General features: G+C 38.9%; 2 protein-coding genes across 5 annotated transcripts; both read right to left on the minus strand.

Annotated features, from left to right (window-relative positions):
* Positions 1–212: 212 nt before the first annotated feature.
* Positions 213–2855, minus strand: LOC122867424 (EEF1A lysine methyltransferase 3-like). Its single transcript, XM_044178220.1, has 3 exons — positions 1903–2855; positions 1690–1801; positions 213–1253 (listed from the first exon to the last, which is right to left on the minus strand). Exons 1-3 carry the CDS (start codon positions 2062–2064, stop codon positions 856–858), a joined length of 672 nt encoding a protein of 223 aa, XP_044034155.1. The 5' UTR covers positions 2065–2855; the 3' UTR covers positions 213–855.
* A 147-nt stretch (positions 2856–3002) lies between these two features.
* stx16 (syntaxin 16) lies at positions 3003–11111 on the minus strand. 4 transcript variants are annotated; one of them, XM_044178163.1, is made up of 9 exons: positions 10639–11111; positions 7319–7330; positions 7089–7196; positions 6809–6949; positions 6360–6522; positions 6191–6279; positions 5228–5371; positions 4920–5000; positions 3003–4537 (listed from the first exon to the last, which is right to left on the minus strand). In XM_044178163.1, the coding sequence occupies exons 1-9, from the start codon at positions 10762–10764 to the stop codon at positions 4436–4438; spliced, it is 966 nt and encodes a 321-aa protein (XP_044034098.1). In that variant the 5' UTR covers positions 10765–11111; the 3' UTR covers positions 3003–4435. The 4 variants fall into 4 exon arrangements, with proteins under 4 accessions (XP_044034098.1, XP_044034118.1, XP_044034108.1 ...); XM_044178183.1 differs by having other exon boundaries at positions 10684–11110; XM_044178173.1 differs by lacking the exon at positions 7319–7330.
* Between the last annotated feature and the right edge of the window lie 1482 nt (positions 11112–12593).

Consider the following 12593-nt stretch of genomic DNA (forward strand, 5'->3'; position numbering starts at 1 on the left):
AGACATGATCAGACCTGCACCGCAGCCTTGAAGCTGTAACGGCAGAGCTGATCCCTGTCTCAGTGAAAACAATTTGAGACAGACATTCAGATTTCATTCATAAAAACATAAGCCTGTTTTATATAAAATCACAATGAGAACTTGTACTTGTTTTGCCATGGTGACTGGTCACAAACTGCATTTAAAGTGTGTCAAATCACCAGAATACTTAATTGAAGACAAATGACACATTTTATTTTTTTCCACTTGTAATAACATCAAAACATGTAAAAACATAATCTCAGTTGTAACAAGGGAAATAAATAGGATATCACAGATATCTCAAGTGACTGAAAATGGTCAATATAATAGCCATATAAACATATAAATAAAAGTACCATTTCATTTGAAACCAATGGTCAACTAAGTAAACAAGAAGTAGTTATTCAACAACGTTCCACTATTTGGTGCATCTCGTAAGACCGTGTAAACTCAACTCTGACCTGACTTCTGACATTAAACCTAGCACCAACGTTTAATGTCTTTAGACTCCCTGTACAATTGCTTGATTGACTGAAACATTTGTCAATACAGGGGAGGAGAGCAAACTCTCTTTTGTGTTTACAAGGTTATACAAATACTTGTAACAATTTGTAGATGCATTATAAAACAACCAAATTGCCACTTAGTCTGAAACTCTTTTGAAACTTTTAAGTGACACATTAGCCTACAGTCTCTTGATAGAAGGTTGACATCAACATTAGATTATCCAAGAACAACACTGTGCTGTTGTTTGAAAAGGCACCCAAGAGACCAGAGTCATAACTGATCTCAGTACAGTAACTAATCCAAGTCCCAGGCCTGTAGCAGGGTCTGTCACTGGTCTTTCCTTAGAGATGCCCTGTATATATTAATGTTTTGTTTGTCATCACGGTGCACAAGTTCCACATTAAATCTACTTGGTAGACATTCCTCATAGAAACCTGGAGTCTCGTGCTCTTTTCGCATTTTGGACGAGAGATATACCACGGCTCCGTTCTTGCACAAATGAACTAGTGTCTCCACTAGCGGTGGGTAAGTCTCTGGGAGGTAAATTATATCTGCACAAAGCACCAGATCCCAGTCAGAAGGGAAGTTCATGTGGTCCTCACCCCAGGACAGAGGCAGGACGGTGGGAAGGGTGGTAGGCCAACCGCTGGATGGCATGTTAGCAGAGACGTTGGCCTGAAGCTGTGGGAGAGCCAAAGGAAGGTCTGTGAGGGTCACAACTGCACCTGAAAAGATCCGAAAATTTGATTCCAGTGTGCTGTAGATGAAACTCTCAACTCAAGATGCTTTACACACTGCAAGTACCTATATCTTAAGGATATTATCTTAGGATAATATCGTAAGGATATTTTGACAATGCCGAATAAGTGTCAGTGGTGAATTTTCAACATTGACACTATAGGAGCAACACCTGTTGTGGCAGCTGCAGCAGGTTTGCAGTGCCTCTGGTGGAAGGAACTGTGAGTTGCATATCTGTACGAAAGACTGGAAGTGTGGATGGAGCCGCAGACAGCTGAGCATGAGAGTTAACTGACTGAACCAAACTAAGGGACATATACAGCCAGCCAAGGCAGGCTGAGGAGCGTATAATGCAACTCGTAATCATTAACGTGAATGTATTCCTCCGCAGTGCAGACTACATTAAAGGGGACAACAACATACCGAGCCGTGCTGCCAAAATACCGACCACACCAGTCCCTGCTCCCAGCTCTATGATGCGCTTTCCTCTCAACTCCACCGACTGCTCCTCGAAGTAACAACACAGGTGTAACGCCTGTGTACACACACACACACACACACACCCACCCTTATCGTCAGACAAAGTCACACTGATTTAGCAGGTATATTTTCAATATAAACCAAGTTGGCTCTTACAGCGTCCCAGACCGGGGCAGCCACGCCGAGGTTGGCACCGAACACCTGTCTTATCTTCAGCTCTTGACCGACTAAATTGTAAACAGTATCTTGAGAAAATGTTTCGGCAAACAGACAGTCGTCAACGGGGAACGGATCGTCTTCATCCCCTGCACAAATCATGGTGGGTAAATAAGATCAGTTCACTAGATTTACCGTCAACTACGTTAACTAGTCGAGTACGTTACGAGCACGAGGACCGGCTCGAGGCTTGCGGTTGGTCGCCTTCCTTCCAGGTCAAATAACATTAGCATTAGCATTAGCTAAGTAAATGGTAGCTTATCTCAATTAGCTAGATAAATAACGTTAACGTTATATGCGAGGTCGTCGCGAAATGAGTAGAAAATAAGAATAATTAATTAGCCATTTAACGCTATGTAACGCTTTCTGTAGGTTAGCTAGGTTAGCTAACAAGTGTTAACAACTGTTAGATGGGGCTCTGTTTCGGCTTTTTAATTCCAGCCTGTAATTTCAGAGAAAGAGAGCTATGAATTATAAATTTTATCAAAATGTATTACATCTCTATTAACTGAAACTGGGTGTTTAGTTACAGCTATCAGTATTGTAAATGTAGGGTTATACGAGGCTTTTAATTTGAAATGCAACAAACACGTGGTTTCCGGGATAGAGGACCTATCAAAGACCCTAAAATAACTACGCACCACATGTGCAGTCTTGAATATGTAGCCTTAACATATTTGGATATGGAGGACAGTTAATATAATGCTCTGATTACATTTTATACTTCACCTTACATATACATCGCTGATGTTATTTGGAAAAACTTCATACAATCCACCATTAAATCTGTCCTCAAATTGCTTATTTTGTCAGTTGAAAACTGAACAATATTTAATTTACAATGATGTAAAACAAAGAAAAGCAGCAAATCCTCACATTTGAGAAGCAGAAGCCATAAAATATTTTGCAATTTTGCTTGAAAAGTGATTTACATGATTAATCAATTAAAAATAGTTGATATAATGTATAGTAAATTAAGCGATTAATTGCTTCAGCTGTATTTACGCATCAGTGCTGCAGTTCAAACACACAAAACACCATCATGTTCCAGATTTATTTAAAAAAAACAAGTCGATATCTTCTCACCCGTTTTGTTTGGAAAACAAAACTTTTGAGTACCACTAGGACATAACCATTTTTTCACACACAACTTCACATCAATGACAAAGATGATTCAACAGGTGTAAAGTGTAGAGTCGAGTACAGATATGTCAAATAAAGCTCTTCATCATTTCAGCTTTTCAGTCTTTATAGAACACAAGAACAAGTAAAGGATTTCCAACACAGCTAACTAAAATGTAATGTGTCCAATCTGAAAAAAAAAAGTAATCATAATGCTGTCTTCATACGTCTGCTTGTGTTGGACTACATCACAGTTTTCAGTGGAGAGGACAGTTGGGTTTAGAGATAGACTTTACTCAATATACAGTAATTCTGCCTGAGACAGAACACCTCTGACCCTCTTGATTATTTTATTTATTAAAAAATAAATAATTCTTTTCATCATACAGATGACAGTAGTATTACATCCATAACACCCCCCCCAGGCCTCAATATGTGCAAACTGCAAGAGTTCCAAAAAGATAGCACTTTATGCAAGGACCATGACAAAACAAAAACAAGTAAGTGTTTTAAAATGAGCACATCATGAAAAGTGCACACAGGTATGATTTTAAAATTACAGCATGAATTGGAGGAAGCTCATGGCTGTCTACACCCTCCTCAGGCCAACAGTGGCGCAACACAATCTCAGTATTAAATAGGGGAGTAGTAAGTAATAAGTAATAATAATAAAAAACAGGTGGTCCTTAAACCAAAGGTATATTTTTGGTACTGAATGACTATTCTAATAATATCTGGTACTCTCCTAATACAAAACATTTTCTTTTAGTCTTTCAAGGAAAAATACTGAGCTGGGACATAAATGTAATGTATTAATGTATGAATTTGCAGTAAAATGAGATATTTCTCTTTCACAAACATTCGTTCTTATCACATCTTCCTCACAGAAACAAAATGTTTGCAATGATACTGGACAGAAATGATGTCACACAACAAACGTTACAATTCGTGCTTTGAGTTCAAGCAGAGGACACTGCTTTTGCATTTAGACATTGGTAGTCCATTTTTATATGCCACAAAGTGTGTTCTTTTGTTATGACACATATGTCAACATTGGGTTCGATAAACCTCTGTCACAGAGTCTTGGCAATTTGGGTGCGAGTCATTTGATAAAATAGCAACGTCTCAAAACAGATTGATGATTGTTTCCTTTCATTAAAATCAACCACAAAACATCTCCACATAGCCCAGAGTGCACCTGCAAAGAGACGTGGAATTCTTCTTTTTCTTCGTTTCCTGGAGGGTATGAAAGGCAGTCAGCTTTGTTTTGAGTAGAACCGAGATCCAAGTCCAAGTCAACACAGATGCACAACAAACAGCCACAGAAAACAAAAGCCAGAGGAATGCATAATTAAAACTTAGTTCCAAAAAGAATAATAATTAGAACAATGACTATGATAAAGAGGATCAAAATGACCAGCATCTTTCTGTTTTTCTTCTGATACTGTTCCGCCTGCGAAGAAAACACACACAAAAAAATCAAATACTGTATTTCACTTGCTTTCAATGTAATAAATAAAAGGCAAAACATTCAGTGTCTCGACATCATGTAACAAATTAAGTTTAAATGATTTGTTAACTAAAGGTTTGCGGATCCTGTTTGTTTGTCAATATGGTAAATTATATCATAATTGTGTCTTTAGCCTGCTGAAAGTTGCCTTTTTGTTTTCCCTGGTGGTTGTTAACATTCATTATTAGCTTCCCAGCAAAAAGTGGCAAGTAAAAAAAAAAAAAAAAATTACTCTGGAAATAAATCTTTAATTTTATTGTAATCTGAACTGTAAATTTGTGATAAAAAATGGTGACAGTCACATAAGCAAGCATTTTGTGTTTACCTTTTGTAACTGTTTCATTCCATCTTCTGTTTTAACACAAGCCTGCTCCACATTGAAGTCAATTCGGTCAAGAACGGTGCCCTTGAGGAAGAAGAAGAGGGAATTTTGTTAGCAGATGTAAATAATTTTAGTTGTAGATTCGTTATTTTAAACAGAGGTAATATTGTATGTTAGCAGTGTTGTTTGCAGTTTGGTGCAGCACTGCCTTCTAACCTTGGGTTTGTTTTGACTTCAGTAATTCTCATTGAAGCTTTATTGATACAAATACTAAATATGAAATGTCAGTACGTCAGGACTGCTGCAAATACCTGTTCCACCACCATTCCAGCCAAGTCCCGGAAAATCTCATTCAGATCTGAGATGGACTGCACTATTTGTCGGATCTCTCTCTCTCGTTCTTCAACCATAACTGTGTTCTCTTCCACCAGCATCAGCTGGTCGTCTGTGAACCCCTGAAACGAAAGAAAGGATAAAAGTAGGAGATTTTATAGGAATACAATTATTACTGCAAATGCAACACACGTAGCCATAGCTTCAGCAGACACTGCTCAGACCAAACATCAGACCAATTGTCATTTTATGTCAAAACTGAAAAGAAAAGAAAAACAAGAAGTAATGCTGGATTTCACTTTTGGCATCCACCCTGATGACAAAGGCAAAAAGGCGTCCAATGTGGCCCTTAAAAAGTTGCAATGAAAACATCTTCACTACACAAACTATATCATTGGCATGGTTTTAAACCATCTTAGCATCATGTTTAGGATTGATTCTACAATAACAAAATAATAATCATAATAATACAGTGGTAATGTCTTAAGTTTTAAAAATCATCTCAGGAGTCTCATGAAAAAGTCTTAGTATTTTTAATAGCATTAAACATTTTTTAAAAATGGCTTAATTATACTTGTACAAATTGGAGATCTAATTTATTATTTTCTCCAATTTTACATGTTTGTGAAAGTACAGACATATACTTAACTTATGCCATTTCCTGTCTTTTAGTGGGATTAATAAAAAGTGACAACCCGATGTGAAAAACTTGATATGTACAAATGCTAAATTTAAATATGCATAACACAGTGGAACCTGCATTAATAAGTGAGTGTACATCCATACTTTTAATGGAAGATTGTTTTTTTTTTTCTTATCTCGAAGTATGAAGTATTTCTGCTTTTACTGTACTGTATGCAGGACGCCTGAGCAAAACAAACGTTGGTGGAACTCTCAATGGGGTTTTTCTTTAAATGACTGAATTTTAAAAAGCCAGTGACCTTGTCATATACAGCTAAATCTTCGTCTTCTTCCATTAGGGGTCCAGAGTCAAAAAAGTGCTTTGATCTCTCCTCACGATTCTTCATACCTGGAATATAAACCAATGACATAATGCTTAGATGGCATGAAAAACAAACAACTAATCCCACCAATTACTGCACTTCTTACGTTTTAGGTAGCTGGACTGTGTGTGCCTGAAATTGGTGGACAGCTCCTGCAGGCTCTGTGCCAGGGACGAGACCACATTTCTCAATAGCCTCTCCTCCTGCTCGGTGCAGTGGCCACAACGAGACTGCAAACCCGTCACAGCTCGCTGGCATCGATGAAACATCTGCAATGAACACAAAATTAGTGAGCGAGCAGAGAATAACCCTGCGTTTCATTTCAAATTTAATTTCAAACTGAAATATTGTCCACATCTACTCCCTAACACAATCAGAGGACAGACCGTCAATACGAGATCATGCTTTTATGACTGCTCAAATGGAACATCTGCCAATTAAAAATTATTGAAAATATGCTAAAACTTTCCAGGCAGTGTTCCCATACAAAAAAAAAAATCTAAATCTAATAAAAAGAAATATTATCTCTGTTACAACAATGGTAAATGAGTGTACCTGTGTAATCTCCTGCGTAGTGATTTCTATGGCATGCTCTTCCTCACTACTGTCATCAAGTGTGGGACGATTCATATGCTTGTCATGGAGTAAGGCCAGTTCCTTCATCTTCTGCCGAACCCGTGTGATTTCATACTGGATCTGAAAGGAAGTGCTTAATGGTTAAAAGCCATGTGACTTTACTCAGAAAATGTCACCACCAAACAGATGCATGTGTGAGCTTTAGGTCTGTATTGTACGGGTCAGATAGGTCTCTATATTTCTGTCGGGTTTGTTTTACCTCATCGATCCCCTCTATCCATTTGGGGGGCAGTTTCTTGGTGACTCCGATGGCAGCTTCAGGATCCAGACTAATTCCAGACACCAGGGCCATTCGATCATCAGCCAACTTAAATACACAAAAAACAAATTATTCCATTAGAACATTTTATATAATAATTCAACATGATTATGGTGGTGTACCATTTTATGCGTCTTAAGTAATTCTACCACGAAGGGGAATAACAGTACCTCATCAAGCTCCTAATGTGATTGGCAGATAGCAGAGTGGTCCCATCCAATAGAGAACAAGGAAAAGGAGAGAAAGACAGAAGTCACAGAAAGTGAGCCCCAGAAAATCCAGCAGTTCATACAAAAAAAAAGAAGTGTTTTTGTGTCCGCTCCCACCAACAATGAATTACTTTGAAATGAGAATTATTATTACTATACAGGAGAGCTACATAAGGTCTGACTGTTGGAATGAACCATTTTCACTTAGTTCACATTTGTCCTACAGTACATGTGTGTATAATTTAATATGTAATGTAATGTGTAATTGATTGTAAGTATGTATTTCTAGTATTTATTAATTAATTTAATTAAAAACTAAAACCTTACAGATGTGACTTGTTTTGGATAATTATGTCTCTCATGTGTCTGTCTTGTTTCAACTGACTAAGGTCCTGCTGCCTTCTGGCAAAGTCAGTTATTTTAAACCTGAGTGTACAGCAGGTTCAGCAAGCTGAATGTGCATCTTCTAATGGCAAACAAAGTACTTTTAGTTCAGTCATCGCCTTTCAGTCAGTGCAAATATATTTCAGCCTGTGGATATGTAATGTGCGTCATAATTACACTACAGTAGAATGAAATGAAAGTGGCAGACTGCTGGACAACAAAGTGAATTTGTCTGACACCTGTGTTAGACACTTTTTCAGTTTTCACTTTGTTCGCATGACAGTGGTTGACTGCTCTAGTAATTCATTTCCAATTCAGTCAGAATTTTGCTACCCAGTAATGTCCCAACATCTTCTCTGTCACATTGGTGGAGAGCGCAGAGACATTTAAATCAGCGCAGTTTTACAGCGTGTATGGATGAAGCCCGATGCAAGGACAACGGGAACAGACATACAATGAACAGACACGCTGCAAGACAAGTGAGATATTAGACTAAAAGACATAATTTTTCAACATATTACATCTCCATTTGAGCTACATGGCACACAATATGGCTGGAACAGTGTAGTAAGTAGGAGTCATAGAAGTGCTAGTTAAAAAGTGTGAAAAGATCTCGGTAAGAAGATCTTGAGTTTGGGGGAGAACATCTGCAAATACAGATTTTCTATTCCAGGATCTGTAGAGATCCTTCACTACTCTTCACCACACTTTTAAGAATTGACTTTTTAGAAGGCCACTGACAGCTAAGAACCTACTAAGCAACATGATGGACCTGTTGGGCAAAAAACACTTTACTACTCTATACCAAGGCAATAAAAAGTATCAATGGCAAAGTTAACAGATACTGTAGCTAAAGCTATTTTCCATTAAATAATTAGTGGAATGATGATGTACACAGAGCTGAAGTTAAAAAACCGGATCAAAACATCAATCCATGCAAGGTCTACCTATCCATAACCAAATTTCTGGGCTGGTCCAAGATAACTGCATCACCTACCAATGGAGTAATGGTTTTTGCTCTCAGCAGGACAAAAGACAGACAGTGTATGAGAGGTTCATCTGCCGAACACAGCAGCTGCACTATTGGGCATTAATCACTTTTCACCAAATGCTCTCAGCTCTGGAGTACCATGCTACTGATGGTCCCGAGGTAAACCCCAGCACACCACTATACACTGTGCCATTTTAAGGTCGCCACTACGTAGGTTTGGCTGTGCTGATTTGTCTCTGTCATTGAAAGATCGCACTTTCCAAGCGGTCAGGAACAGCAGAGAAAACCAAGTTTATCAGAGGAAAAAAGAATTAGGGTTAGCAGAAGTAATTGATCACCCTGTTCAGTAGCTGAAATTCAGTGGCATATTTTGGGAAGTGCAGAACAGAACCACACGCATCCTCAACTGATGGGATATCCTTACATGTTCAATGGCTCTGGGTGTACAGGCTGGCAGAAATGAATCGACCTCAGCGAGCAGTTAACTAGTTAAAATTTTCACAACTGAGTGTCACACACACCCTACACCTGCTTGCTGTACTGTGTATCCTGCACCTGGCTGCCTCTCCTGGCGACGTAAGGTGAACTCCAGCGCAAACACAGGAGAGCTGTAAACTGTTCAAGCTTCCAAAAAGTGTTGGGAATGGGAGGAAACTACCTTGTGCTTAGTAATATTACAAACTGCAACAGAGTTCAACTGACAGTGCGCAAGTAATGACAGGATTTTCATATCGGGGTGAAGCATTCCTTTAAAATGACTGAATGTGAATAATTTGTAGAGATCAATGTGATGTCTTTACACTAATCCCATCCGCTGGATCTGTAACGGCCCTGACACTGACCTTATCATGTAGATTGGCCAGATGTGACTGATCAACATTAAATACAGTTTCTTCATCAATGTCATGATGAAATTCACTGCTTCTGCTATAAGTTGCATTCATTCAGTCACAGCTGGCAGCAGCACAAATATCTCTGGTGCAGAATTTTCTCTTATTTACCTCAATGAGTTGCTAGTAGCTGTTGTACTGATTTAAAATGTTGGTAAAAGACAGCTATGATTTCTGTAGAGACTTTGTATTCAGTATCGGCAGATACCCCGAGGTGAGATACTGAAATCGGTATTGGGAGAGAAAAAAATTTGAGCAGTGCATCCCTAATTTTTCTTACATAAGATTTGGTGATAGGGGGCAAATGAAGGCTGTTTGTATTGTGGAAACTGGAAGTTTCACCAGAAAACTGATGAAGAGCTTTCTTGGTTTTCATAATGGCTCCACCAGAGATGAACCCAACTCAAGGATTAATAGCATTTCTGAATTATAAGCAATAGTTTTCAGGAATCTTATACAGCAATTTCCCTCTGTTTGCTTAACACATTTTTATAAGTGCAGGAGAAAACCAGCTACATTCTAGTAAAACAATCAATTTCAGGTTACAGGCACAATTTGATCCCGACTAGATCAAAAGACTATGTAGTGGCCACAGCAAGCATTTTACTAGAGAGGAGCACTATGTAAACATTAAAAAACATGCTTTAACTTTCAGAAAACCCCACCCATTTTACACCAGTTTATTTTACAAGCTTTTATCTTAGGAATGAGGAAATGCAGACAAATATTTAGCAGGTTTTATTTCCATAGTTAACGTTTACTGTATTCATTTAGCTTTTAATTAAGAGCTGAACAATATGCCTGCACACCCCTCTTCATCCTCCTCCATCACCTCACTGAGTCTCATTTAACAGTCCTGAGGTGAAATTACGGGGCACAGGAAAGCCACCGGCGTAGAAATCTTCCTGAGTAACGATTAGCAGCTACTAACACACAATTGTATCTAGCTAACACAGCTCAGTGACTGGCTATATGCAAACACACAGTAAAATGTCAAAACGATGCAGACCACTCACCGCAGCATTGCTACGTGTACTCAGACGGGGGTCGTATGTACTCACTTGCTCAGCCAATATCTGCCGGTTTTGGATTGCATTGTTCCGCATTAACAAGAAGGCATCGGTCAGACGCCTAGTGGCCATGACTGCCTTGTTTGATATCTAAATTAACACTGGACAAAATGCGGATCGGGCGATGATTTATTAAATTACGTCCACTGCCGTTGACCCGCTGCTAACACACCGCTAGCTTTAGTTTTGCCTGCGATGGATAATGAGGAAAACTCGCGATACAGCGCCTACAGTGGACAGCAAACGACCTTAATCATATTTATCTGTCAAGCATCTCCAAACTTAAATTGAAAATGAGAAACATGACCGACAGTTTCTTCTCAATTTTTGGATTTAACGTGAGATTAGTAACGTTATTCCGCTTTTGGCAGCTACGGAAGTAGGAAAACGTAAACACCTGCGTAGACTGCTTCTTCTTCTACGGCTCTTTTACTGCGGCTGTCAACTGTGACTGAGGCCCATTATCGCCGCCTACTGCCTCGACGAGGAGACAGTTGTCTGTCTCTCACACTGTACACATACATACATTAAAAACTCAAAATATATATAGGGTATAGGGTACTTTGATTATCTGCAGGATTGTTTTACAAAATATGACTTGTTCTTTCAACCGTTTTAAACTGTCCTCATCAGCAGATGGAGTTTGCTCAATTGTCATGAAGATGGATCAGTTGGCCAGCTTAGTAGCTGTTGTGATTTCATCCATGGCACTTGTAGCACTTCTTGTCTTGTAAAAATTAAAGCCCCCCCTCCATTTAAAAATGTGTTTTGCTTATTGTTACATCACTTGGATAATGTTCAAGCTTCACTATGCAGAGTGATGTACCTATGTACAGAGTTTGACACTAGCGGGGGGAAAGTTTCTCTGCGCTCACCTTAAATCTCAGTTAAAGACATGTATGTATGGGCATGATTTTGTGACATCACAACTAGCTTGGATGCCAATCATGGTCCAACATGCAATGTACACAAGGCTGGAAACCTGAAACCTCCAGTGCACATACACTGAGAATGCACTTTACAGTGAAGTAGGAGACATCTTGTGTCTAGCGGTTAAACTTTTGAAATTACAAATATTTGCATATTCATGGATTCTGGATTTTTCAATGAGGAAGAAGAAGTAGATGTAATTTTAAGAATTTTAAACCAGGTAATTGAACTTTTTTTGATCAGATTATTATCAGTTAATATACCTAGCAGAGTATTTTCTATAAGCCATTTCTATATGCCATTAAAACATGTCTGAGAGAGAAAATGTAGTTTTCCAAACAATCCCATTTACAAGGTCGACTTACTTACTGAAGAAGACTGCAAACAGCTAGTGAGTGGACCTTGAGTTGTCAAACTATGACTTGTTTGTTTTGTATATTTAAAAAAAGTCCATGTTAAACACATTTCACGTGATACTTTTACATGATATACATATATATACATGTATGCCATACAAAAAACTTTGTCCTTCACCCTCCGCGGGTGGTCTCATCCTTCGAGCTCGGGTCCTCTACCAGAGGCCTGGGAGCTTGAGGGTTCTGCGCAGTATCTTTGCTGTTCCTAGTACTGCACTCTTCTGGACCGAGATGTCTGGTGTTCTTCCAGGGATCTGCTGTAGCCACTCCTCCAGTTTGGGGGTCACTGGCCCGAGTGCTCCGATGACCACGGGCACCACTGTCGCCTTCACCTTCCAGGCCTTCTCCAGCTCTTCTCTGAGCCCTTGGTACTTCTCTAGTTTCTCATGTTCCTTTTTCCTGATGTTGCCATCACTTGGTATTGCCACGTCAACCACAACGGCTTTCCGTATATATGGCATACATGTGATTTCCAGATTCCATGTGAAAACAGCAATGTCACATGTAATATTATAGGTTAACCACCATTTCATATGTAATACATATACATACTTC

Source organism: Siniperca chuatsi, linkage group LG2 (genome assembly GCF_020085105.1).
Source record: "Siniperca chuatsi isolate FFG_IHB_CAS linkage group LG2, ASM2008510v1, whole genome shotgun sequence".
Lineage (NCBI taxonomy): Eukaryota > Metazoa > Chordata > Actinopteri > Centrarchiformes > Sinipercidae > Siniperca > Siniperca chuatsi.